This window comes from Notechis scutatus, chromosome 14 (genome assembly GCF_049901735.1).
Source record: "Notechis scutatus isolate UNSWTSFEM ecotype Mainland chromosome 14, rNotScu1.2, whole genome shotgun sequence".
Taxonomy (NCBI): Eukaryota; Metazoa; Chordata; class Lepidosauria; order Squamata; family Elapidae; genus Notechis; species Notechis scutatus.
In genome coordinates, this window is record NC_142022.1 from 1,983,928 (window position 1) to 2,009,982 (window position 26,055).

A 26,055-nucleotide genomic window follows, 5' to 3' on the forward strand; every position below is an offset into this window, starting at 1 on the left:
TTGCACAAAGCAGCCCATTCTCTGTTCGCTTCGTCCCCATGCTCCGCCCCAGAGATGGAAACCGCCAATGCCGGTTTCCCAACAGACCGACATCCGAGAGGAAACCCAGTTTGAAATTTCCTGCATCTCGACTCACCAGGTAGTGCTCGTCCTGGAAGGCGTAATGCAACGTGGTGATCCACTGCCTGTCGCCGTGCACGAGGACATCCCTTTCCTCTCGGAAACAAGCCGTCTGGAAAGGAGACAGGTGCAGAAGGGGGGCCCTGGGTTCAAATCTCAGCTTAGCACACCTGACACCTCTGCTATCCAGGTGCAGAAAAAGCGCACAGATGGTTCCTCGCCTTACAACCACCACTGGGACCGGAATTTGGGTTGTAAGCCAAGTGTGGCCATAAGGCGAGGACCATTTGCTGCTAAGTGGCATGGTCGTTAAGCAGGACATCATGTGGCTCGCAACCTCCCCCATTGTCTTTGCTTTGTCAGAAACTGGTTAGGAAGGTCACAAGCACCATAAAGTATTAATAGGAAAGCAATTCATGAATAACCTTAATGAAGAGAATCACTTTAATAAATCCTAATTTTAAAAATAATTCTGAGGTCCTTGGTTAGGATTTGAACGATTCAGTTTTCACCTGACTTAGATTGTGAATCTAACTGTTCGTTACCCACAATAATCATAATTTATTCAATGTATATGCCACTGACTCTTCAACAACACTGCATGGCTCACAACCAAGAAAGAAATGACAATCATTTAATTTGAATTAACAGAAGAGCAGGGTCTGTGTGTTTGTGTTTGTGTGCAAGGCGGGGTTGAGGTGCCCCCTTTCCCTCCCATCTTTCTACAACCAACCATCCCATTTGATGGATAAGAAAGTTTCTGGATTTAATGAAACGAAGGAATCAATGAAAATCAGAGCTGAATCAATGAAAGATGAGTGGCTAGAGATCCCACAAATGGCCCAATTCCGTATCTGTCATGTTCTTAACAAGGGCACAAAAACGGTTTAATGCCGCTTTTCTCCAGCTGCTTTCCCGGGCTAGCATAGGGATCTCCTGGTGGTCTCCCATCCGAGGTTCTACCCCCTAACTTGTGGAGATCACTGGCTTGACTTTAGGGCAGATGGGAACCCAAGGGAATCGTCACCTCGGTTCTCTTCAGCATTTCCCACTTGTGCAGGATCTTCATGGCATAGATTTTCTCCGTCTGCTTCATCCGCACGACGGCCACCTGGGAGGAGAGAGAGGAGGGGGGGAGCCCTTAGAATAAGAACACGGAATCATAGACTAACTGAGCTGGAAGGGACCTTGTGGGGTCATGTAGTCCAACCCCTTCCTCAAACAGGAGACCCTGTCCCACTCTGGACAAATGGTTGTCTTGAAGACTTCCAGGGATGGAGCACCCACAGCTTCCGAAGGCAACTTCTGTTCCCCTGGTTGATTGTTCTCCCTGTCAGAAAATTCCTCCTTATTTCTAGGTTGAATCTCTCCTTGATCAGTTTCCATCCATTCTTCCTTGTCTGGCCTTCGGGTGCTTTGGAGATTATCTTGACCCCTTCCTCCTCTCTGGGGCAGCCCCTCAAATATTGGAAGGTTGCTCTCCTGTCTCCCCTGGTCCTTCTCTTCCCTTGACTAGCCAGGCCCAGTTCCTGCAACCGTTCATCGTATGTTTTAGCCTCCAGTCCCCTCATCCTCCTGGTTGCTCTTCTCTGCACTCTTTCCAGAGTCTCAACCTCTTTTTGAATAGTGTGGTGACCAAAACTGGATGCAGGATTCCAAGTGTGGCCTTACTAAGGCTTTATAGAGTGGTATTAGTTACTTCCCTTGATCTCGATTGTATCCCTCTGTTAATGCAACTTAGGATTGCCTTGGCTTGTTTGGCTGCACACGGCTGGCCTCCTATTTAGCCAGACATAGCCGGTTTCTGCAACCGTTCTTCATATGTTTTGGTCTCCAGGCCAGTTGCTTGTCCTAATTAAACTTTTTCCAAAGTCTCAGCATCTTTTCTCTATTGGGGTAACCGGAATTGGACACAGAATTCCATGTGTGGTTTGATCAGTGCAGTATAAAACGGTCCTAGCACTTCATGTGACCTTAATACAATTAACAATTAACCAGTGAGTAATTAGCCGGTGGAACAGGGGCTTCATCACTGGTGGTTTTTGAAGAAGATACTGGACAGCTACTTGCCTGGAATGGCAAAGAGTCTCCTGCTTGAGCAGAGGGTTGGACTAGAAGACCTCCAAGGTCCCTTCTGATTCTGTTATTCTGATAATATCCCTCTGTTGATGCAACCTAGGAGTTTTGCTTCAGTGGACCCAGATTCTAGCCCCCCTGCAAATACCCCAAACACCAGCAGTGGGAAGCTCTTGGTCAGTGTTTCCGCTTAGGACATTGTGTGAACCCAGCCAGATCAAATGCACAGTCCAAGGCCAGAATTGAAAAATGTGTTTATGCAGTACAGGGAGTTCTCAACATATAACATCAATTTTTTGCCCGTATTTTCTGTTGCTAAGCAAGATAGTTAACGGAATCAGGCACAAGGAGAATGTATCTGCTGCAAACTCCGCACTGGCAACAGGAAAGGAATCTGGCCAGTAAACACTCAGCTCCATGAAGTTGCCTCGACCCTAACCCAATACAATGGATTATGGGATCATTAAAAGACAAAAAAAAATATGTTGCAAAGCAAGATGGTTAAGTGAATCAGGCCTGAAGTTAATTTTTATTTTTGCCCTGGTTGATAAGCAAATCACTGCCAATCATTAAGTGAAACATCCAGTCGTTAAGTGAATCCAGCTTCTGCTCATCCCTTTGCTTGTTGGAAGCTGGCTGGGAAGGCCATAAATGGCGATAATTCAAATGTCCTAAATAATTGGCCAGTTATGCCCAAATTTTGATCATGTGACCACAGGGGGGGGGGGGATGCTGTGGCAGTCATAAGTGCGAGGATCATTATTAAGTCACTTTTTTGTCCGTTCTGTAGCAACTTCGAATGGTCATTAATGGATAGTTGTAAGTTAAGGACTTCCCGTAATACAGGTCAGGCTGTTGTGGGAATGCAAGGCTCTTCTGGTGAAGCTCAGGGTACCCCCAAAGTGCCTCCTGAGCCAGCCTGTGGCTTTAAGCCCCCCCCCTCCCCCTATTTCTGGGGACTCACCTCCCCAAAGGCTCCTCTGCCGATCACCTTCAGGATCTCGAAGTCGTCACGACGCAAACTCAGCTGTTTTGCCCAGGAAACCAATGGGGAGGCTTGAGAGAGAGAGAGAGAAAAAGACATTAAAAGAAAAAAGAAAAGAAACTTGTTTTATGGAGTCATTCGCCACAACGGCACCAGCGGAAAACCTGCTGAACAGGATGCATAAAGCCAGCCGTTCTGCGTGTCAAGCTGGATCCGTTTTAAAACGTGGTTCATTTTCGTTTTAATTGTTTTCTTCTGTAGCCCGTTTGGTGCTTGGATGATTTGGGGGCAGCCCGAAGAGAGTTAATGCTGCACTGGCATATGGAAACTGCCAGGCCCGGCTAAAATACGGGGGGTTTTCTCCTAATTTTTACATGGTTTTTTTTTTAAAGCTTTGCCTGTTCCGCCCCCCCACCCCCCGTGATTAAAAATATTCATTCATAAAAATTTTAGAACACAGCGTTTTTGTCAGAGCATACTGTTCACAAGAAACAAAACCATAGCTAATACTATAATAAATATTAACCCATTAACTAATAATAATATGAATAACTAGCTCTGTACCCATGCTTTGCTACGAAACTCTGTGATTGGGCTTAGTTTTTGGGGAGGAAAATAAGGGGGGGGAAATTCTGCCTCTGCCTACCAGCATCCATCGGTATTCATCTGGCTAGCGTCCTGTCACTGTATGAGAGAGTTAAGGGCTGTTTGGAAACTGAAAGAGTATTTGCTGTGTGAGCAAGAAGGAGACAGCAAGGAGCCTGGGTGTGGCTTAGCTCAACTGTTCTGTACTAAAGCTGCTTGGTGCTGTGAAACTGAAACTCCTCTGCTTGTGTTTTGCATTTGGAAGAGGTTTCTTTTCAGGTGGGAAGAGGGAGTAGAACTCCTGAGCATCAGAGCGTGTTAATAATAATAATATACAAAATATTAATGCTCTGATGGTCATTTTGAAAAATCCTTTCTTTGTGAACACCTAGAAGCCAAGAGGAACCTACGTGCCAAATTTCAAATTTGTAGGCTTTACGGTTCTGGAGATTTTGTGATGATGCCTGAGTGGTATTTCGCTTTTATATAGATAGATATAATAATAACACATACATTCATAGCTCTAATGATATTATGATAGCTCCCATATAGTATAAATATCATCAAAAATTTCAAATAGATTTCTTTTTATGCTTAACTCATTCATATTTTAGTACCTATAGCAGCTATAGTTATAAACCATCTGTTTTAAATATATACATTCATCATTTTTCTTCCTCTAACTTCTGTCTCTTGTCTTTAACCACTCGTGGAATCTATTCCATATCAGGTACCCCCGCCTGGTCCCAGTGTTTTTAGGCTGTATGCCCTTCCCCAAATAAGGCCAGTTAAAACTGAGAAATGGGGAATGGTGGGGGCTGCCGTTAGGGCTTTGTTGCGCTCGGGGGGGTGAGGTGCCGTGCCCCCGTCCGCGTCCCATCCAAGCGTCGCCGCCCGCCCGGTGCAAAGGGGGGGGGGGGGGGGGGGGGGGTAGGCACCGGAGAGGGAGTTGGGGCTCAAAAAATGGGCCGGCCTTTATATGAGAAACAGGTGTATTCTTGAGTCTTCTTTCTCCTTTATTTTTAAGGTTAATCTGTCCATCTCAGCACATTCTAGAATGTTCCTAATTACTTCCTCATCTGGCAGGGTATTCTCATTTATCCAGTATTTTGCAGTTAATCCTTGCTGCTGTCAATATACGTAAAACTAAATATGCAGTTCCTTTATCATAACCCTCTGGGATTATTATGCCCAGCAAATATACTTCTGGTTTCCGATCTATAGTTATTTTTTTTCCAGCCAGCTACTTTTCTCCCAATATTTTTTTTTCTTTTGGTGCAAGTCCACCACATATGAGAGTAAGTCCCTAGGTTATGGTTGTATTTCCAACATTTTGCAGACAAAATGTCTGCCAAAGCTTTGCCTGTTTGACGTCATAAAGATAACCTGGTTATTGGATGTTCTGGCTTCACACAAATGCAAGACCCAGCTCTTCAGACGAACCGAGCAATATGGAACGGCTTTGCTTGTCGTTTTCTTCTGGTTTGTTTTCGCTTTTGTGCAATACCCAGCCTAGCTGAATATCCAGGGGATGATTGCCTGGTGGCCTTCCCTCCTAACTCGCTTTCAATTCTTAGCTAAATCTAAAGCCGCAAAACAAAAGGTTTTCCTCAACCTTGGCAGTTTTAAAATGTCCATGCTGGCCGGGGAATTCTGGGACTCGAAGTCCGCCCATCTTGAAGCACCCTGGCCAGGGAATTCTGGGAATTGTAGTCCATCCTTCTTAAGGCATGCTGGCTGGGGAATTGTGGGAGTCCAATTCTGCACACTTTAAATTAGCATGCTGGCTGGCAATTCTGGCAGTTGATGTCCGCAGCAGCGGTGGGATCCTTACCTGATCCACTACCGGTTTGGTGATCGCGCGAGTGTGCGTGCGCACACCTAACACACACGCACCTAATGCACGCAGATTGTTGGAGGCTTTTTTTAACGATTGGTTCAGCCCAACCGATAGGAATTTTTGCTACTGGTTCGACTGAACCGGGCCAAACCGGTAGCATGGTGCGCAGATCTCTTGAGCATGCTGGCTGGGGAATTCTGGGAACTGAAGTCCGCTCATCTCCAAGCGGGTGAGATTGAATAAACCCCGCTCTAACCACTAGGCCCCCGGGGGTTTTCCCAAAAGCTGGAGTCCTGCCTGCTGCTCTGCTGCTCTCCTTTCTCCCCTGGGAGATTGCTGGAAGCCCAGGAGCCGCGGTGGGAATTGTGGCGAACCAACCCATCCTCCGCCCTGGGCAGCCTTGCGTGTCCCGTCCCGCCTGCCTTGGTGAACCTGCTCCCTCATCCACCTCCCTGCTTCCATCAGAGCATGAAAGCCAACTGTTCTTTGGAGAACCACAGCTTTGCTGGTTGCTATGGGGAAAAAAACAACAACCCAAGGTTCTAGTCCTTAAGAGATTCCCCCAATGGCCAAACCGCCTTCCCAGAGGAAAGGTGAGGAGACCTTAATCATGGGAGCCTTTCAAGAAGAGTTTGGACTGCCCTCTGTCAGAAATGGTGCACTGCTTGGGCAGGGGGTTGGACTGGATGACCTACAAGGTCCCTTCCAACTCTGTTAATCTACGTACCTCTGAGGCCTTTGCGAGTTTCCTTGTTCAGAAAACCAACTTGGCCCCTTGGTTTGCGCCTTTCCCAGGTGAACAAAATGCCCCCCTGCCCATTGGTTGCCTGCGGGTACAGCCATTCCTGCCAATAGAGTCAGCCAGGCCTCGATAACACAAGGCAAAGGATTGGGTTTCAGCCTTAAGGTGTGTGGACTTCAACTCCCAGAATCCCCCAGGCAGCTGTGCTTCAAGATGGGTGGACTGGGGGATTCTGGGAGTTGAAGTCCACGCACCTGTGGGAGATTTTCCCCATTTGCAGGTTCAGCTCCTGAGAAGAAACGAATCTTCGGCTTTTTAACCCGCCACGCAGGGAAGGATCCCGGATCCCTGGTTTTCAATCCAGGTAGTCCTTGGACTTACGACTACAATTTAATCATTTATTTATTTAACATCCACACTTCCTCCCCCCCCGCCCCCCCAGGTCTCACCAAAGGCAACACCCGGCGGCTTAGAACCATTCCAAATCAACTGGGGATTTTCCATCGCTTCGACGAGGCGGGTGGTTGTTCAATGAGGCACGCCCAATTTTACGACCTTTTCGTCGCGGAATCACTTTAGTGACAAACTGAATCACGCGGCTTCCCACCTTGGTTTAAACTGGGTTGCCAAGTGTCCGAATTTTGATTACTGGGATCACGAGGACGCAGCAACAGTCGTAAGTCTGAGGACCAGTTGTAAATTACACACATAGAAACCAGGCCCAATAGCATTAACTGGGAGAGGGATCTTGGAGTCTTAGGGGACAACCAGCTAAATAGGAGCCAGCAATGTGAGAGGCAGCCAAAAAAGCCAATGTGATCCTAAGTTGCATTAACGGAGGGATACAATCGAGATGAAGGGAGGTACTAATACCACTCTGTAAAGCCTGAGTAAGACCACACCTAGAGTACTGCATCCAGTTTGGGTCACCACACTATAAAAAAGACATTGAGACTCTAGAAAAAGTGCAGAGAAGAGCAACCAGGAGGATGAGGGGACCGGAGGCTCAAACATATGATGAACAATTGCAGGAACTGGGCCTGGCTGGTCTAGTGAAGAGAAGGACCAGGGGAGACAGGAGAGCAGCCTTCCAATATTTGAGGGGCTGCCCCAGAGAGGAGGAAGGGGGTCAAGTTATTTTCCAAGGCACCCGAAGGCCAGAGAAGGAAGAATGGATGGAAAGTGATCAAGGAGAGATTCAACCTGGAAATAAGGAGGAATTTCCTGACAGGGAGAACAATCAACCAACGGAACAGAAGTTGCCTTCGGAAGTTGTGGGCACTTCGTCCCTGGAGGCTTTCAAGAAGAGACTGGGCCGCCATCTGTCAGAAATTGTGTAGGGTCTCCTGCTTGGGCAGGGGTTAGGGTTAGACTAGATGACCTCCCAGATCCCTTCCAACTCTGTTAATCTGTGAAGCCTTTTCCAATGCCATTGTAACTTTGAACAGTCCCATAATGATAACGAACAATTGCTGGTTCCCTCTTTAAGAGTGGGGTGTATACAGTGCCAGGGTTCAAGCCAGCTTTGTTTTACAGCTTTGCATTTTGGACAAACCCTTGATTAGTTTGTTCAGGGAGTCCTCAACTTACAACACACAACATTTGTGGTGCTAAGTGAGACAGCCGTTAAGTAAGGTTTTTGGTCCCATTTTGCCACGCTTTCTTGCCACGCTTGTTAAGTTGAATCATTACAGTTAAGTTAGTAACCTGGTTGTTAAATTGAATTTGGCTTCCCCATTGACTGGTCAGAAGGTCGCAAAAAGGGGAATCATGTGGCCTTGAGACCCTGCAACCGTCGTCAGTACATGCCAGTTGCCAAGCATCTGAATATTGATCGTGGGACCACAGTTGTTAAGTGTGACAAGGGGTCACAAGTTACTTTTTCAGTGGACTTGTAACTTCAAACAGTCACTAAACAAACTATTGTAAGTCAAGGACTACCTGTAGTTTTGCACACTGTGTAAAGGTAATGTATTATTTATGTAATCTATCTATCTATAAAAGTGAAATGCCTCTCACGCATCATCACAAAATCTCCAGAATCGTAAAGCCTACAAACTTGAAATTTGGCACATATGTTCCTCTTGGCTTCTAGGGGCCCACTAAGAAAGGATTTCTCAAAATGACCATCAGAGCATTAGCATTTGATATATTATTATTACTAACACACTCTGATGCTAAGGAGTTCTACTCCCCCTCCCCACCTGAAAAGACACCTGCTCCAAATGCAAAACACAAGCAGAGGAGTTTCAGTTTCACAGCAGCAAGCAGCTTTAGTACAGAACAGTTGAGCTAAGCCACGCCCAGGCTCCTGGCTGTCTCCTCCTTGCTCACACAGCAAATACTCTTTCAGTTTCCAGACAGCCCTCAACTCTCTCACACACTGACTGGACACTAGTCAGATGAATACCGATGGATGCTGGTAGGCAGAATTTTCCCCTTATTGTCCTTCCCAAAAACTAAGTCCGACCACATAGTTTCGTGGGGATCCAGCTAGTACTGTATACAGAGTCACCACCTTATGTGGTAGTGCAATTAGGACACAATCATTACAATAACCATGTTATACAAATTAAACTGGAAAAACCAGAGAAAGCTGGAGCCTCAGCTGACCCTGTGAGGAAGGAGAAATGAATGACTGAAGGAAGAGCAATGCGTTGAATTTTTAAACAAAAGCGTTATTTAAAATAATTTCATTTTCCAATAGCATTTTAAAAGACATTTTATGCATGCCATGAATAATGTAGGCTACCAGCAACAAGTTCACAGAAGCTCTAATTGAAGGAATTTATTTGGATAAATCTTATTTTGGGTGTGGCCCACCACTTGAGCTTCTTAAAAAGCTACTATGCTAATATTTCAAGGAGGTGAAGACTGTGTTACCTGCGTGGGAAATATATATGTATGTGTATATATGTATATGTGTGTGTGTGTGTATATATATATATATATGGTATTCAGCTTTGTTCGGGTATTTTCCCACGTCATTATAAAGTTTTTTTTATTATTATAAAGCTTTTATAAAGCTTTTAAAGTTGTAGCAACGTTTTGGCAGAATCTCATCTGCCATCATCAGGCTTCTGGTTGTGACTCACAGACGAACCCAATACAGAAGCCTGATGATGGCAGATGAGATTCTGCCGAAACGTTGCTACAACTTTAAAAGCACAACTACAATGACGTGGGAAAATACCCGAACAAAGCTGAATACCATACATATACATATACATATACATATACATATACATATACATATACATATACATACATACCTACATACCTACCTACATACATACATATATATATATATATGCCATTTCACCTCACTGGAACAAACCTCAATCAATAGCTTCTTTTTGCATCTGCAGATCGTGTAAAATGCAAAGTTTTAATTGATCTTAATTAACTGACTTAATTGATCTTAATTAACCAAATTAACCCTCTTAACTGAATAATGGATCTCCATTAAATTAATTGGTTTTAATTGAATTAATGGATCTTATTAATTTTGGGAACAATTTAATCAGAGACAGATTATCATTCCTGTTTTTTAAAAAAAATCCTGTAGAAGTTTAACACAGAGATATTTTGATCTGTCTCATTCTTTGGCTGTGACTTTGCAGAATTGTGTTGAATAAAACATTTTGCAAATACAGGTAGTACCTTAACTTACAACAATTCATTTAGGGACTGTTCAAAGTTACAATGGCATTGAAAAATGCGACATAATCATGTTTATACTTAAAACTGTTATCTAATACTTGCTTGACAAATAAAATAAATAAAATAAATTTTTTCACACCTATGACCCCTGCATCCCCTTGGTCATGTGATCAACATTCAGACCAGGGGTCCTCAAACTTGGCAACTTCAAGTCCCAGAATTCCTCAGCCAGCATTGCTAACAATTGCAGTGATTCACTTAACATCTGTGGCAAGAAAGGTCGTAAAATGGGCAAAACTCACTCGTTCAACAACTGGCCTTGCTTAACAATAGAAATTTTTGGCTCAATTGCAGTTGTAAATAGAGGACTACCCGTATGAGTCAAACTTACAAGACTTCAAAAGGATTTATTGGAAGTTAACATGTCCGGCACTGAGACATATAATTCATTGCCACCCTTGACCCTGGTTTTCCCCCAACCCCCTGGGTGTATCATAATTCATATTCTCCAATGGGACATATCCATAGCCCAGAGAGTCATCAATCAGGCTCTCCAGTTAGAATTTTGTGAGGCAGAAACTTTGGACAACTAGAAACTATCTTTGAAAATATTTGTGGAATGCACTTTCAGTTTCCAAGCTGCCGCACGGCTGCCCTCTCCCTTCCTGTTGGCAACTCTAAAAAGACCAGAGGAATATTTTATGAGTTGACAATTAGCATCTCCTGTGTGTGTTTTGGTTTGACCAGAAAAAAACCCAACGCTTCCCCTTGGAAATCCCACGTGGGGAGAGAATGAAACCAGCTCCTTGCAACACTCGCTAACGGTTTGTTGTCGTTGTTATTGTTTATCTGTGGTGGTGGTTTATTTTGCTTATGTCTTGCAACTCAGTTGACATAACCTGCTTCATCCAGATCAAGGTGCACCAGGTGTATTCCCACAGCACTCCACTCCCAATTTCCTAGGGTTTAAGGTCTGCCACCTGTCATGCCCCTGGGAGTCTGACTCCGAGAAGGAAGACAAACAGCTGACAGGAAGTGGGAGTGGAGCTTCGTTGGCTGTGGAGGAAACTGGGGAAGGGCAAAGTCCGGCTGGGCAGAGCAGAGAAGAGGTAGAGCAAGGGAGAGGGAATTCGGAGGAAGACCCAGGCCCACCCCCTCTTTATCCTAGGGCATGCATGGAGGGATGGAGAAGAGAGCAATGTGGGTTGCGTGGCTTACGGGGGAGGAAAGGGCCCTGATTCCCTTCATTAGCTGCAGCTGGGGACAGAGTGTATAAAAAAGGGCAAAGGCAAGCTGTGTGCAGCAGGTTGTTGGGAGCAAATGGTATTATCTGGTATTGTCGTGGCTTATCTGTGTTCCTGGTGTCTTCCCAACTGTGTGAGTTTTACTGTGCTGTCAAGTTTGAAATTCTTGCTCCTGGCCCTGCCAAACTAATTACCTTCAGCTTGGATTGTTTGGACTTTAAGTTACAGTTTGTGTTCACCCTGTTTTGGACTGAATTTTCTGCAGTCAAGGAGAGTTTTTCTCCAGCCCAGAAGGTAACCTGGACATTGGGGGCAAAGTTGGAGATATTAAAGGGACTCTTGATTATTTGACTGTGTTGCCTTTGTGCCACGCCCCTTTGGGTCTCATCACACCACCTTCAACACTAAAAGAGCCATTTGGACCAGTGGTGGAATTTAAATATTTTTTACCACCGGTTTGGTGGGCGTGGCTTGGTGGGCACGCTTTGCGCGCATGCCAAACGCGCACTTTGCGCAGGCGCAGAGGCGTTCTAACTCGCCTTCTGCAAGCCTGCATGATCCCAGTTGGTTCAGCAGCTGCCGCGCAGCAAACTCTTCTGTGCCCCGCAAAGCAGCTGAACTTCAAATTCAGCGGATAAAGGTGAGTATGGAAGCCCGGGCAGGTGGGTGGGCCCAACAGCTGAGTAGGGGAGAGAACAGGTTCGGTCTCCGTTGCTCATCGCTGCTACAGGCTTGGCACAAACGGGCCGAACCAGTCAAATACCACCAGTGATTTGGACCCGTTTCCCACAGAAAACACCGTGAGCCTCAAAACCTTTGTGGGGTGGGGTGGCCAACTTGACAGCACTCCCACCCTCTATCACATGACCCACCCACCCTGTCACGCCTGGCTCTGGGTGTTTTCTGTAGGAAATGGGTCTCTCTCTCTCCCCTCCCTCTCATTTCTGTTTTTTTGTGTTTTATCAGCCATCGGCCAGCCAGTGGTGGGATTACCCAACAGGGAGCCATAGCAGAGGGCCCAAAGAGCTGCATGCGGCTCTAGAGCCGTGGGTTACTGACTAGGGCAAATCTGATTTCGGGGGACGGAGACAGATGAACCAGATTTGGAAGGGGCCTTGGTGGTCATCTCGTCCTACAGCCGGTCCTCGCCCCTTACGACTAGCCCTGAACCCAACCTTTTCTGTTGCTGAGCGAGACACTTTGTGAAATGAGTGTTTTGGCCCCATTTTACGACCTGGCTTGCCACTGCGGTAAAGCGAATCACTGCCATTGTTTTAAGTGAGCAACCCCGTTGTTAAATGAATCCAGGCCCCCCCTTGAACTTCGCCTGCCAGAAGGTCCCAAAAAGGGGAATGGTGTGACCCCTCCTCTCGGGACACCGTCTGCGACCATCAAAATTACGAGTCAGTTGCCCAGCCTCCAAATTTTGATTGCATGGTCATTTCACAGTCGTAACTGTGAAAAACAGTCCTAGGCTGCTCGTTTCAAGGCTGTTACAACTATGAACGTTCAATAAACGAACTGTTGTAAGTCGAGGACTACCTGTATTTGCCGGTATGAAAATATATCGCTAGAGTGGGGTTTATCGTATTTTGTAAGCTAGAAAATGAGTCCGTTCCAGACTCCAAAAAAAAAAAAAAAAAAGCAGCTATGTCCTCCCCTCCCCCCCAATTTTTTTTGGTTAATTTGCTGTGTGAACCTCGTTGAGTTCAGCTAGTGGTTTGGCATGTAGTCCTCGAATTACGGCCACATTTGTTCCTGAAACATCCGTCGCTAAGTGATGCAGTTGTTTAGAAATGAGAGGTGTGGCCAATACATTGAATAATAACTAATAATGAGTTGTGGCCAATTGTGCAACCTTTCTTGCCACGGTTGTTCAGTGAATCAGATACAGATTAACAGAAAAGGATCTCAGAGGTCATCTAGTCTAGTGGTGGCTAACCTTCTGGGGCTCCTGTGCCAAAAATTGTGTGCGCGTTAGGCACACGCGCACTCACGTGCCAACACCCAGAATGCAATACGCCCCCCTCCCCACAACCCCTGCGCATGCGCGCGCAATCCCCCCGGCCACACCAGCCCCTTACCTGCACTGTACCTCATAGCTGATTTTCAGCCAATTGGGGGCCTTTTTCGGCCTCCAAGAAGCTTGGAAAAAGTCTCTGCAAGGCTTTTCAGGCCGAATGATAGGCCCGTTTCGTCACTTCCGGTATTACAGGAAGTGACGAAACAAGCCTATTATTCGTCCTACAAAGTCTGCAGAGGCTTTTTCCAAGCCTCTGTGAGGCGCGCACATGCGCAGTGAGATAAGTTTGCCTGCGGCTCACGTGCTGGCACAAATGGCTCTGCGTGCCGCTTGTGGCACGTGTGACATAGGTTTGCTATCACGGATCTAGTCGGACCAAGCAGGAGACCCTACATCGGTGATGGCTAACCTGTTCATTGTCACCTGCCGAAAGTACGTGCGCGCATGCATGCCTGCACCCATAATGCAATGCGTGCGTGATCCCCCCCATCCCACTGCGCATGAGTATGTGATCTCCACACCCCCACACGCTGCAAATCTTTGCGCATGCGCGACAGATGCCTGACAATCAGCTGGCTGGCGGGAGGTGTGTGCGCATGCGCAGTGGATCTGATCTGGGGCAACGGCATCCGTGCCATAGCTTCGCCATCACAGCCCTACACCGTTTCCAACAGTGGCCAGTCCAGTCTCTTCTTGAAAGCTTCCAGGGGTGAAGCTCCCACAACTTCTGAATAACAGAATAATAACGTATTAACAGAGTTGGAAGGGACCTTCTAGGTCATCTAGTCCAACCCCCCGCCCAAGCGGAAGACCCTACACCATTTCTGACAGAGGGCAGTCCAGTCTCCTCTCCAATGATGAAGCTCCAATGATGAAGCTCCCACAACTTCCGAAGGCAACTTCCGTTCCATTTGGTTGATTGTTCTCATTGTCAGGAAAATTCCTCCTTATTTCCAGGTTGAATCTCTCTTTGAATCCCTGCAGTGGTTAAGTGAATCATACAGTCATTAAGCGAATCCAGCTCCCTACTCCACATGGGATACGCGCAAACGTCTGATCTTGTGACCTTTTGGGAAGCAGCAACTGGAATAAATGCGCACCGCTTGGGAAATGTCCAAATTTTAAACCCTGGATGGTGGGACGGCTGCAATGGTCAGTTTTTTTCAGTGTCATCGTTACAGTCACTAAACGAATGGCCGTTAAGTCGAGGACGACCTGGTGTGCCGGGTCTTGTGAATTGGGATCCCAGGTGCTCGACTCTCAATTCCTTCCCAAGGATCTTGACGGACAACTAGACTCACGCCCAGGCAGGCCTCCGCCAAACCAGCCAGGTGGCATTCCTCCGGGAAATGAGCTGGGTGGGGAAGCGTGCTGAGATCGAATCCCAGGTTCCCCAGAGTGGCAAACCTTCTGGGTCGTGGCCCTGCCCCTCCCACTCCAAAACAGCTGTTGGGTATGGTCCTGGGTGCAAATGAGCAGCCTCTATCCCATCTTTCTGGTTGCATTGCCAATTTGGTGAAGAGAAGCAAAACTCAATTCGATTTGAAGACACACTGGTGGAAACTTTGGCCCCTGAACTCAGAGGGTCAGAAATTTCTTATTTCACACATGGTTCAAATGACTAAATCTCCTTATTTTATGGTTAACTAGCTTGATCCCCGTGCTTCGCTACAAAACTATGTGGTCGGGCTTAGTTTTTGGGGGAGGAAAATAAGGGGGAAAAATTCTGCCTCTGCCTACCAGCATCCATCAGTATTCATCTGGCTAGCGTCCTGCCAGTGTGTGAGAGAGTTGAGGGCTGTTTGGAAACTGAAAGAGTATTTGCTGTGCGAGCAAGGAGACAGTAAGGAGCCTGGTCATGGCTTAGCTCAACTGTTCTGTACTAAAGCTGCTTGGTGCTGTGAAACTAAAACCGAAACTGAAACTCCTCTCCTCTGCTTGTGTTTTGCATTTGGAAGAGATTTCTTTTCAGGTGGGGAGGGGGAGTAGAACTCTTTAGCATCAGAGCATGTTAATAATAATAATATAGGAAATACTCTAAATGCTCTGATGGTCATTTGGAAAAATCCTTTCTTAGTGAGCACCTAGAAGCCAAGAGGAACCTACATGCCAAATTTCAAGTTTGTAGGCTTTACAGTTCTGGAGATTTTGTGATGATGCCTGAGTGGTATTTCGCTTTTATATATGTAGATTTCTCATCCACCATACCTTGAGCACTTAATCGTACAGTCCTGGTACTGTAATTCTTTCATTCACTTTGTCTACTTCCAGATAGAGTTATTTATTTTATTTTGGTTTTGCTTCCTTTCAAAATTGCTCAGTCGGGCATCCCTAGAAGTTTAATAAATTACAGTTGGTTGCACAGTCAGGCAGATGTTGAGATTGGATTTGGCCTTGTTTGTACACCTTTGGGATTTTGTCAATGCCACTCATTTCTTGATCTAAATCAAAGTGCCTCTGCAATTGATTGACATGGATTTTGTCAACACCAGTCATTTCTTTATCTAAATCAAACTTCCTTTGCAATTGACTGATGGGAGATTTTGTCCATGCCAGTCATTGGTTGATCCAAACCAAACTGCCTCTGCAATTGATTGACATGGATTTTGTCAACGCCAATTTGGATCAACCAGTCATTTGTTGATCCACACCAAGCTGACTCTGCAATTGACCGACGGAGATTTTGTCAATGCCAGTCATTTCTTTATCTAAACCAAACTGCCTCTGCAATTGATTGACATGGATTTTGTCAACGCCAATTTGGATCAACCAGTCATTTGTTGATCCACACCAAGCTGACTCTGCAATTGACCGACGGAGATTTTGTCAATGCCAGTCAAATGCAAAAGGCAGAAGAGCAACTGCCTTCTTCTTCACTTCCTGTTCTACCACTTCAGGTATCAAGGGAGATACAAAGTTTGGGTGCTTACTCTTCTGGAAGCCTCAACCATGGTTAACCGGATACTGTTTTAATGTGTCTCTGAGCGTCCATCTTCTTCTGGGCTTCCCTTGTGTTCTTTGACCTTCTCCTCTCTCTGTATATACCTTGTGCGATACGGACTCCCATGAACAAACCACTTGGTTTGCTGTCCCAAAGGTGCTTTTTTTTCCAAGAGGCAACTGGACTTCCTGTTTTTTTCTTTGAGGAGGTTTCGCTTCTTATCCAGGAAGCTTCTTCAGCTCGGACTGAAGAACAATTAATAAATGGCAAGACCTGAAGAAGCTCCATGGATGAGAAGTGAAACGTCTTCAAAGAAAAACCAGAAAGTCCAGCTGCCTCTTGAAAAAAAAAAAGCATCTTTGCAACTACCGTACTTGGATAAACCAGGGTTTGTCACACCATCTTGCCTGAAGAAACCAGGGTTTGGCAAACTACCTTGGTTGAACAAACCAGGCTTTGGCCTTGCTTGAATGTTTACAAAGTTTCTCGGTTATCCAGGTCCTGGTTGTCCCAAAGGGGCTTTTTTTCAAGAGGCCACTGGACTTTTTGGTTTTTCTTTGAAGAGGTTTCGCCTCTCATCCGAGAAGCTTCTTCAGCTTCTGGCATGAGAAGCGACTATCTCGGTTGAGAAGCAAAACCTCTTCAAAAGAAAAACCAGGAAGTCCAATTGCTTCTTGAAAAAAGCACAACCAGGACCTGGATGATGGCTGAGAATCTCCATAGCCACTTCATTTGCTGTTTTTCTAGTCCTTGACTTACAACAGTTCATTTAGTGACCATTCAAAGTTACAACGGCACTGGAAAAGGTGACTTATGACCGTTTTCACACTTCCAACCTTTGCAAGATTCCCCCCCACCCATCACGTGATCCAAATTCAGATGCTTGGCAAATAACACATATTTATCCCCTTTTGCACAACTTCTCACAAGCCAAGTCAACGCGGAAGCCAGATTCCACTTAACAACCACGAGGCTAACTTATCAACAGCAGTGATCCACTTATCAACGGTGGCAAGACATTGCAAATACGACCATTAATATAATATTTATCACAAAAGAAGCGATGTTAAGTATATAGAAAATAATATGTGAAAATATTGAATGTTAAAGATTGATCAGATAACAGACAACAGATAATCAGAGGTGGAAGGGACCTTGGAGGTCATCTAGTCCAACCCCCCGCGCAAGCAGGAGACCCTACACCATTTCTGACCGATGGCAGTCCAGTCTCTTCTTGAAGACTTCCAGAGATGACGCTCCCACAATTTCTGAGTACCAGAATAATAACAGAATAACAGAGTGGGAAGGGACCTTAAAGGTCATCTAGTCCAACCCCCCGCGCAAGCAGGAGACCCTGCACCATTTCTGACAGATAGCAGCCCAGTCTCTTCTTGAAAGCCTCCAGGGATGAAGCTCCCACAACTTCCAAAGGCAAATTCTGTTCCATGGGCTGATTGCTCTCACTGTCAGAAAAATTCCTCCTTATTTCCAGGTATAATCTCTCTTTGTTCAGTTTCCATCCATTCTTCCTTGTCTGGCCTTCAGGTGCCTTGGAGAATAGTTTGACCCCCTTCTGGGGCAGCCCCTCAGATATTGGAAGGCTGCTCTCCTGTCTCCCCTGGTCCTTCTCTTCCCTAGACCAGCCAAGCCCAGTTCCTGCAACCATTCATCGCATGTTTGAGCCTCCAGTCCCCTCATCATCCTGGTTGCTCTTCTCTGCACTTTTTCTAGAGTCTCAAATTCTTTTTTATAATGTGATGGACCAAAACTGGATGCAGTACTCTAGGTGTGGCCTTACTAAGGCTTTGTAGAGTGGGATTAGTACCTCCCTTGATCTCGATTGTATCCCTCTGTTAATGTAACCTAGGATTGCATTGGCTTTTTTGGGTACCGCTGCACATGGCTGGCTCCTATTCAAGAGATCATCCACCAGGACGCCAAGATCCCTTTGGCACGTTCCTGCCCTTGAGCCAGTTTCCCCTGATCTATACCTATCCAGCTTAGAGATAGAGAAAGGGAGGGGATGGCAGGACTTAAGTTTCCTGATCACGGCTGCTTCCTCCTGGTTCCCCTCCCACCTGGCAACTCCGCCCTCGCTCAAACCCAGACCCACCAAAACAGGTTCGCCTTGCCAGGTTGCCGGGCTGACCGAGACAACAAACATTTGGGCGATGATGCGCTTTTCCCCCCCTCCCCTGCAGTGATGCACCGGCTTCCAACCGCGGGGAACGAATCCTGCAGCTGGAATTCGCACCCTTTCGAGGAGCAACGGAGGGGGAGGGGGTGGAAAGTGGGGGGACGGCCCAGTCATTTGGATATGACTGTACAACCCCCCCACACACACACACAAGCACCAGGGCAAACTCTCAGCAACAGAGGAGGGAGGAAATATTTGCAGAGAGAAACTCTGGTTGCAACACAGAGAGAACGTTTTTTGGGTCAGCACCCTCCCCGTTTCCTCCCAGGGAGGTCAAAAAAGTCAAAATGGCAGCCACGGTGCCCTCCAAACTCAGCCAGGTTTTATTTAAAAAAATAAAATAACATTTTTAATATGATTTAAAACATTGGCTCTCTTTTTTCCTTTGGTTTTCTTTTTATTTATAAAAATACAGGTAGCCCTCCATTTATGGCCCCCAAGGGAGCCCCAAAGTTCTACGACTAAGCGAGAAACAAAGTCATTAAGGGAGTTTTGGCCCCCATTTTATGACCTTTCTCTGGCCACTGTCGTTAAAGGGAATCGCTGCGGCTTTCCCCGCTGGTAACATGGTTGTTGAGTGAAATCTGGCTTTCCCCGTTGACTTTGCTGGTCAGGAGGTCATCGAAGGGGATCACGTGACCCCCCTCCCCCCACCCAGGAACACCACGCCCCGTCGTAACTGTGAGTCAATGGCCAAGGGTCTGAATTTTGATCACGTGACCGCAGGGAAGGCTGCAACAGCCGTTAAGCGTGAAAAATGGGAGTCCGATCCTAAATATTTGGAATAAACTCTCACGCTTGAGCAAGGGGTTGGACTAGATGACCTCCAGGTCCCTTTCAATCTTGGTTATTCTATATCTATCTCACTTGTTTTTAGCGCCGTTGTAACTTTGGTCACTTAACGACGGCACGGTTCATTTAACGATGAAATGACCTTCTGGCGTTGACAAAGCCAACCGGGGGGGAAATCCGGATTCGTTTCACGACAGTGTCCCTCGCTTAACCACAGCAGCGGTTCGCTTAACGACGGTGTCAAAGGTGGTAAAAACCAAACAACCAAAACGGCCTGTTGTTTTGCTTAGCAAGAGAACATTTGGGCTTGGTTGTGGTCATTCAGTCGAGGACCAGCCTGAGTTTTCCATCCAAGGCCGCCTCTCCCTTGGGGTGCCTGGAAGGGCCCCAAATTGGCCTCGTCTTCGGCCTGAGAAGCAGCTTTTAAATCCCAGGAAAAACACCCTCACTGCAAGGTGGGGACACACCCCTGAACACCCTGAAACCTGAGAAACAGGTCTGGCCGGGCAAAGCAGGTAAAGGAGACGCCACTGGGAAAAAGGGGGTGTGCGGTAAGGATTACATCACCAAACTCCCTCCCCCAGGCCTCCCCCGAGCCCCAACGGAGCAAAGCCAAGCAAAATGTGCAAGAAGATCTTTGCAGATTCACAGAGTTGGAAGGGACCTTGGGGGGTCATCTAGCCCAACTCCCCTATCAAAGCACCAAAGACCCTACACCATTTCTGACAGAAATCTCTTCAGTCTCTTCTTGAACAGAGGTCTCCAACCTTGGCAACGTTAAGACTTGTGGACTTCAACTCCCAGAATTCTCCAGCCAGCAGAGCTGGCTGGAGAATTCTGGGAGTTGAAGTCCACAAGTCTTAACGTTGCCAAGGTTGAGACCTCTGTTCTTGAAAGCCTGCAGTTGATGAAGCTCCCACAATTACTGAGTAAACAGAATAACAACTGAATAATAAAGCTGGAAGGGACCTTGGGGGTCATCTAGTCCAACCTCACCCAAGCAGGAGACCCTACACCATTTCTGACAGAGGGCAGTCCAGTCTCTTTTTGAAAGCCTCCAGGGGTGAAGCTCCCACAACTTCCGAAGGCAACTTCTGTTCCATGGGCTGATTGCTCTCACTGTCAGAAAAATTCCTCCTTATTTCCAGGTTAAATCTCTCTTTGATCACTTTCCATCCATTCTTCCTTGTCTGGCCTTCGGGTGCCGTGGAAAACAGCTTGACCCCTTCCTCCTCTCTGTGGCAGCCCCTCAAATACTGGAAGGCTGCTCTCCTGTCTCCCCGGTCCTTCTCTTCCCTAGACTAGCCAGGCCCAGTTCCTGCAATTGTTCATCGTACGTTTGAGCCTCCAGAGACCCCTCATCATCCTGGTTGCTCTTCTCTGCACTCTTTCCGGTGTCTCAACCTCTTTTTTATAGTGTGGTGACCAAAACTGGATGCAGTTCTCTAGATGTGGTCTTACTAAGGCTTTATAGAGTGGTATTAGTACCTCTCTTGTTCTTGACTATATCCCTCTGTTAATGCAGTTTAGGATTGCATTGGCCTTTTTTTCTTTGCAGGACACCAGGCTCCTGTGCAACAGAGGAGTGCACTGCCCACAACGTCTGGTGTGGAGGTTGCACACCGATAGCCAAGAATAGAAGAGAAATCTATTATACAGCCAATCTCAGCTCCGGGTGACTTTAAGGAGCCGCCCTGGTGGTTTTTCTTTTGCAGTGGGATCTCCTGTTGGCCTCCCCACCCCAGCATTAATTCAGAAGCCCAAGACCGGGAGCATTTTCTCGGATGAGCCGAGATCAAACAGATGCGGCAGCGGCTGCTTTCGTTTGCCCAACGGCACAAAACTATGGAACTGCAGGTGTTCAGACTGAAAGTTCATTCTCACTGAAGGATCTCAAGGGTGCCAGAGGTTGGAATGTGGTTGGCCTATTTTTTTTTTTTGTTTCTTTTTAAAGAAAAAGATATATTTAGAGATAATCCACAAGCATGCACGCCTAAAAATAAGCTAAATGAAAATATTACAGCTGGGATAATGTATGGAGAATGTGTATAAAAGGACGTACAATTGCAACCAGAAACAGATTCCAACAGAAAACAAGCTCTCCCTTCCAACCCTATTATTCTACGTTCTCTCATCCACATGCATAGATAGACAAGACAGACACACAGATATAGATGATAAATGATAGGACAGAGAGACAGAGAGCGAGATTGACAGAGAGATGAGAGGGAGGGAGGGAGAGAAAGAGAGAGAGAAATGGACAGAGAGATGGGAGAGAGAGAAATGGACAGAGAGATGGGAGAGATAGATGGATAGATGGGATGGAGAGAGAGAGACGGAGAGAAGAGATAAGAGAGAGATAGAGAGAGATGGACAGAGAGATGGGAGAGATAGATGGATAGATGGGGTGGAGAGAGAGAGAGAGACGGAGAGAAGAAAGAAGAGACAGAGATGGATGGAGAGAGAGAAATGGACAGAGAGATGGGAGAGATAGATGGATAGATGGGATGGAGAGAGAGAGAGAGAGACGGAGAGAAGAGATAAGAGAGAGATAGAGAGAGATGGACAGAGAGATGGGAGAGATAGATGGATAGATGGGGTGGAGAGAGAGAGAGAGACGGAGAGAAGAAAGAAGAGACAGAGATGGATGGAGAGAGAGAAATGGACAGAGAGATGGGAGAGATAGATGGATAGATGGGATGGAGAGAGAGAGAGAGAGACGGAGAGAAGTGAGAAGAGAGAGAAAGAGAGAGATGGACAGAGAGATGCAACATATAGATGGATAGATGGGATGGAGAGAGAGAGAGAGAGAGATGGATGGAGAAATTAGATGATATAGACAGACATATAGACAAAGAGACAGATAGATGAAAGCGATGGATGGAGAGAAAGATAGAAGGATGGATGGATGGATAGATAGAGAGAGATGAGAGAGAAATGAAATAGATGATGGATGGATAGAGAAAAGAGATAGATGGATACACAGACAGATATGTAGTTGCACAAATATTTAAGAAACTTCTTGATCTCAAGAGAACCAAACTTAATACATCGACATCCATGAGAGCCATCAAACAAGATAAATTTGCAAAAACAAAAAACTGAAATGAATAAGATTTTGCCACTAACTCCTCTGGCTTGTGGTTTCTTGAATGCTTTGACCATTTCTCCACCCAGTCAACCCCCATCCTTGCTCTGTGGCTGAACTTCTGCGTCTCGGGGGGCCAGTACGGCTCTCCACCTCCCCAGCTTGCTGGGCTGGGGAATTCAGGGAGTTGAAGCCCATCCATCTTCATGCGGTCGAAGTGGAGAATCAAAGGTCGTAACAGTTGTACACATTCTGGGATCTCTCTAATAATTCAGCTATTAAGGTTATACAACCTTCCTTTGCCATTTTTAAGAGGGGGCCCTGACTTGGCTGAAATGGGATATTCTTGTGCCCCAGTGAAAAAAACCAGCTCCCTGCAGAACCGCCACAAGGCTGGAAATAATACAACAAAAGAGATTTTCCTTTTTCCGCGCCCGTCTGCTCCAATTGCAACATCAGCGCAGGCTATCATTTAGCTTTAGCAAACTTCAAGGTTGCCCTGTATTTAAATCAGGTAAATTCCTTTTTAAAGAGATTAAATCCACGCGTTAATTAAATTCACACTGTATGGTCCGAGGGGGAGCGGAGGACCAGGAGCAAAGATTAAAAATAATAATAATAATAATTATTATTATTATATTCCTTTTAACTGGAAGCTGGCTGAGAACTGAATTACTGCACTCATCTTCTTCCACCAGCCCAAAGAACTTTTCCCAGTTTGTTTGCACAACACACCTTATCTTGGTTAGTTTAAACTATGGTTGAAGATGATGAAAGGCCTGGAGACTAAAACATACGAAGAATGGCTGGATTTGGGTCTGGCCAGTGACCAGTCTAATGAAAAGTATATGAGGGGCTGCCACAAACTGAGGGTCCAGTTATTCTCCAAAGCACCAGAAGGCAGGACAAGAAGCATTAAGGATGGAAACTAACCAAAGAGCTAAACAACCTGGAATGAAGGAGAAACTTCCTAACAGTGAGGACAATTAACCAGTGGAACTGCTTGCCACCAGAGGTTGTGGGTGTTCCCTCATTCAACTCCCTGCTCGAGTAAGAGACTTATACCATTTCAGACAAATCTCTTCTTAAAAGGCTCCAAGCAATGGTAGAGGATGGCTCCTGCTTAAGCAGGGGGTTGGTCCAGATGACCTCCAAGGTCCCTTCCAACCCTCTTATTCTACGTTCTCTCATCCACCTGGAAGCAGATCAGGAGCCCACTTGCTCCTGGGGTCCTTCCTGGCACAGACAAAGCCCCTGAGATGTTCTGGGATAAATGCACCCGAAGGCCAGACAAGGAATAATGGATAGAAACCGATCAAGGGGAGATTCAACCTGGAAATAAGGAGGAACCATCAACCGATGGAACCAAAGTTGCCTTCAGAAGTTGTGGGAGTCTCATCCCTGGAAGCTTTCAAGAGGAGACTGGACTGCCCTCTGTCAGAAATGGTGTAGGGTTTCTTGGGTGAGGGGGGTTGGACTAGATGACCCACAAGGTCCCTTCCAGCTTTATTATTCTGTTGTTATTCTGTTAGTCAGAAGAGTTGTGGGAGCTTCATCCCTGGAGGCTTTCAGGAAGAGACTGAAGAGATTTCTGTCAGAAATGGTTTAGGGTCTCCTGCTTGGGCCGGGGGGTTGGACTAGATGACCTACAAGGTCCCTTCCAACTCTGTTAACCTGATAACCCCGTAATGAAATCCAGAGGAGAAGAGGGTGGCTACTTCTTGTTGTCTTAATAGGCCAATTTTCACTAATCCTACACTGGAAACAAAGATTGGGGAATCTTTGGTCTATGCCCCGGATACATACATCCAAATACAGTTGGTCCTTGACTTACGACCACAATGGAGCCCAACATTTCGGTTGCTAAGTGAGACGTTTGTTAAGTGAGTTCCCCCCCACCCAATTTTATGACCTTTCTTGCCAGGGTTGCTAAGCGAAGCACTGCAGTTGGTAAGTTAGTGACAGGGTTGTTAAAGAAATGGTGTAGGGTCTGCTGCTTAGGCGGGGGGTTGGACTAGATGACCTACAAGGTCCCTTCCAACTCTGTTAATCTGCATTATCTGTCTAACAAGCCAATTACAGGTAGACCACCATGAAGCACTTCCGTTACTGTGGGACGGGGCCAGGAAATGAATCCTTACATGAACCGGACCCAATTTTTACCAGCTGTTAAATCGAATAACATGGCCATTAAACGAACCATGTGGTTGTTAAGCAAGTCTGGCTTCCCCAATTGGCTTTGCTTGTGGGAAGGTGGCTGGGAAGGGCCTGATCACGTGACTGCAAGAGGCCGCAACCCCCTTCCATGTGCCCCAAATTCCCATCGCTTGTCTGCAAGGCTGGTGCAACAGTCGCTTTTTCACACGACTGTCATAACTTCGCATGATTGTAGTGCTCATAGCCACTAATATATAATTACTAGCTGGATCCCCACACTTCCCTATGAAACTATGTGGTCGGGCTTAGTTTTTGGGGGAGAAAAATAAGGGGGGGAAATTGTTCCTCTGCCTACCAGCATCCATCGGTATTCATCTGGCTAGTGTCCGGTCAGTGTGTGAGAAAGTTGAGGGCTGTTCGGAAAATGAAACAGTCTTTGCTGTGTGAGCAAGGAGACAGCAAGGAGCCTGGGCGTGGCTTAGCTCAACCGTTCTGTACTAAAGCTGCTTGAAACTGAATCTGAAATTCCTCTGCTTGTGTTTGGCAGTTGAAAGCGATTTCTTTTCAGGTGGGGAGAGGGAGTAGAACTCCTTAGCATCAGAGCCTGTTAATCATAATAATAATAATGGAAATACTAATGCTCTGATGGTCATTTCAAAAAATACGATGAACGGTTGCAGGAACTGGGCCTGACTAGTCTAGGGAAGAGAAGGACCAGGGGAGACAGGAGAGCAGCCTTCCAGTATTTGAGAGGCTGCCCCAGAGAGGAGGAGGGGGTCAAGCTATTTTCCAAGAATCCTGAAGGTCAGACAAGGAATAATGAATGGAAACTGAACAAGGGGAGATTCAACCTGGAAATAAGGAGGAATTTTCTGAACAATCAACCGATGGAACAGAAGTTGCCTTTGGAAGTTGTGGGAGATTCATCGCTGGAGGCTTTCAAGAAGAGACTGGGCTGCCCTCTGTCAGAAATGGTGTAGAGTCTCCTGCTTGGGCAGGAGGTTGGACTAGATGACCTACAAGGTCCCTTCCAGCCACTAATCTAATCTAAATACAGAGGTTTTCTGATATCAAGGTAGATTCCTGTTTAAATCAGCCATTTTCAACAGAAACCTGAGGACTAGAAACTTTCTGACAAAGAGACACCTCAGAAGAGTAGTGCAGCAATTACGGGAGACCTTCTCAGATCACTCTAGCTAACCAACTCACTTTCTGACTAACCTATGTTTAAGGTGTGGGGATCACTTGTCCAGGTTTAAACCTAGAATAGATCAGGGCCCCCCAAACTTGGCAGCTTTAAGACTTGTGGACTTCCACTCCCAGAATTCCTCCTCCTCCAGTCACCTTGGCTCAGGAATCCTGGGAGTTGAAGTCCACAAGTCTTAAAACTTGCCAAGTTTGAAGAGACCCTTGGCCTAGAGGCAGCTGACCACGTTGTCAATATCTTATACCAGAGGTCTCAAAACTTGGCCACTTTAAGACTTGTGGACTTCAACTCCCAGAATTCTCCAGTCAGCATAGCTGGCTGAGGAACTCTGGGAGTTGAAGTCCACAAGTCTTAAAGTGGCCAAGTTTGGGGACCCCTGTCTTATACAAACCCAG

At 46.3% G+C, this 26,055-nt stretch overlaps 1 protein-coding gene across 1 annotated transcript in view; it reads right to left on the minus strand.

Annotated features, from left to right (window-relative positions):
* Window positions 1-26,055, minus strand: part of CDC42BPG (CDC42 binding protein kinase gamma) — a 99,578-nt gene that overhangs the window by 65,844 nt on the left and 7,679 nt on the right. The window contains exons 2-4 of the mRNA XM_087943697.1: window positions 3,161-3,252; window positions 1,148-1,231; window positions 137-232 (exon numbers count right to left, since the gene is read on the minus strand). Of these exons, the coding sequence (XP_087799823.1) occupies window positions 137-232; window positions 1,148-1,231; window positions 3,161-3,252 (272 nt within the window). The remainder of the gene's footprint in view (window positions 1-136; window positions 233-1,147; window positions 1,232-3,160; window positions 3,253-26,055) is intronic.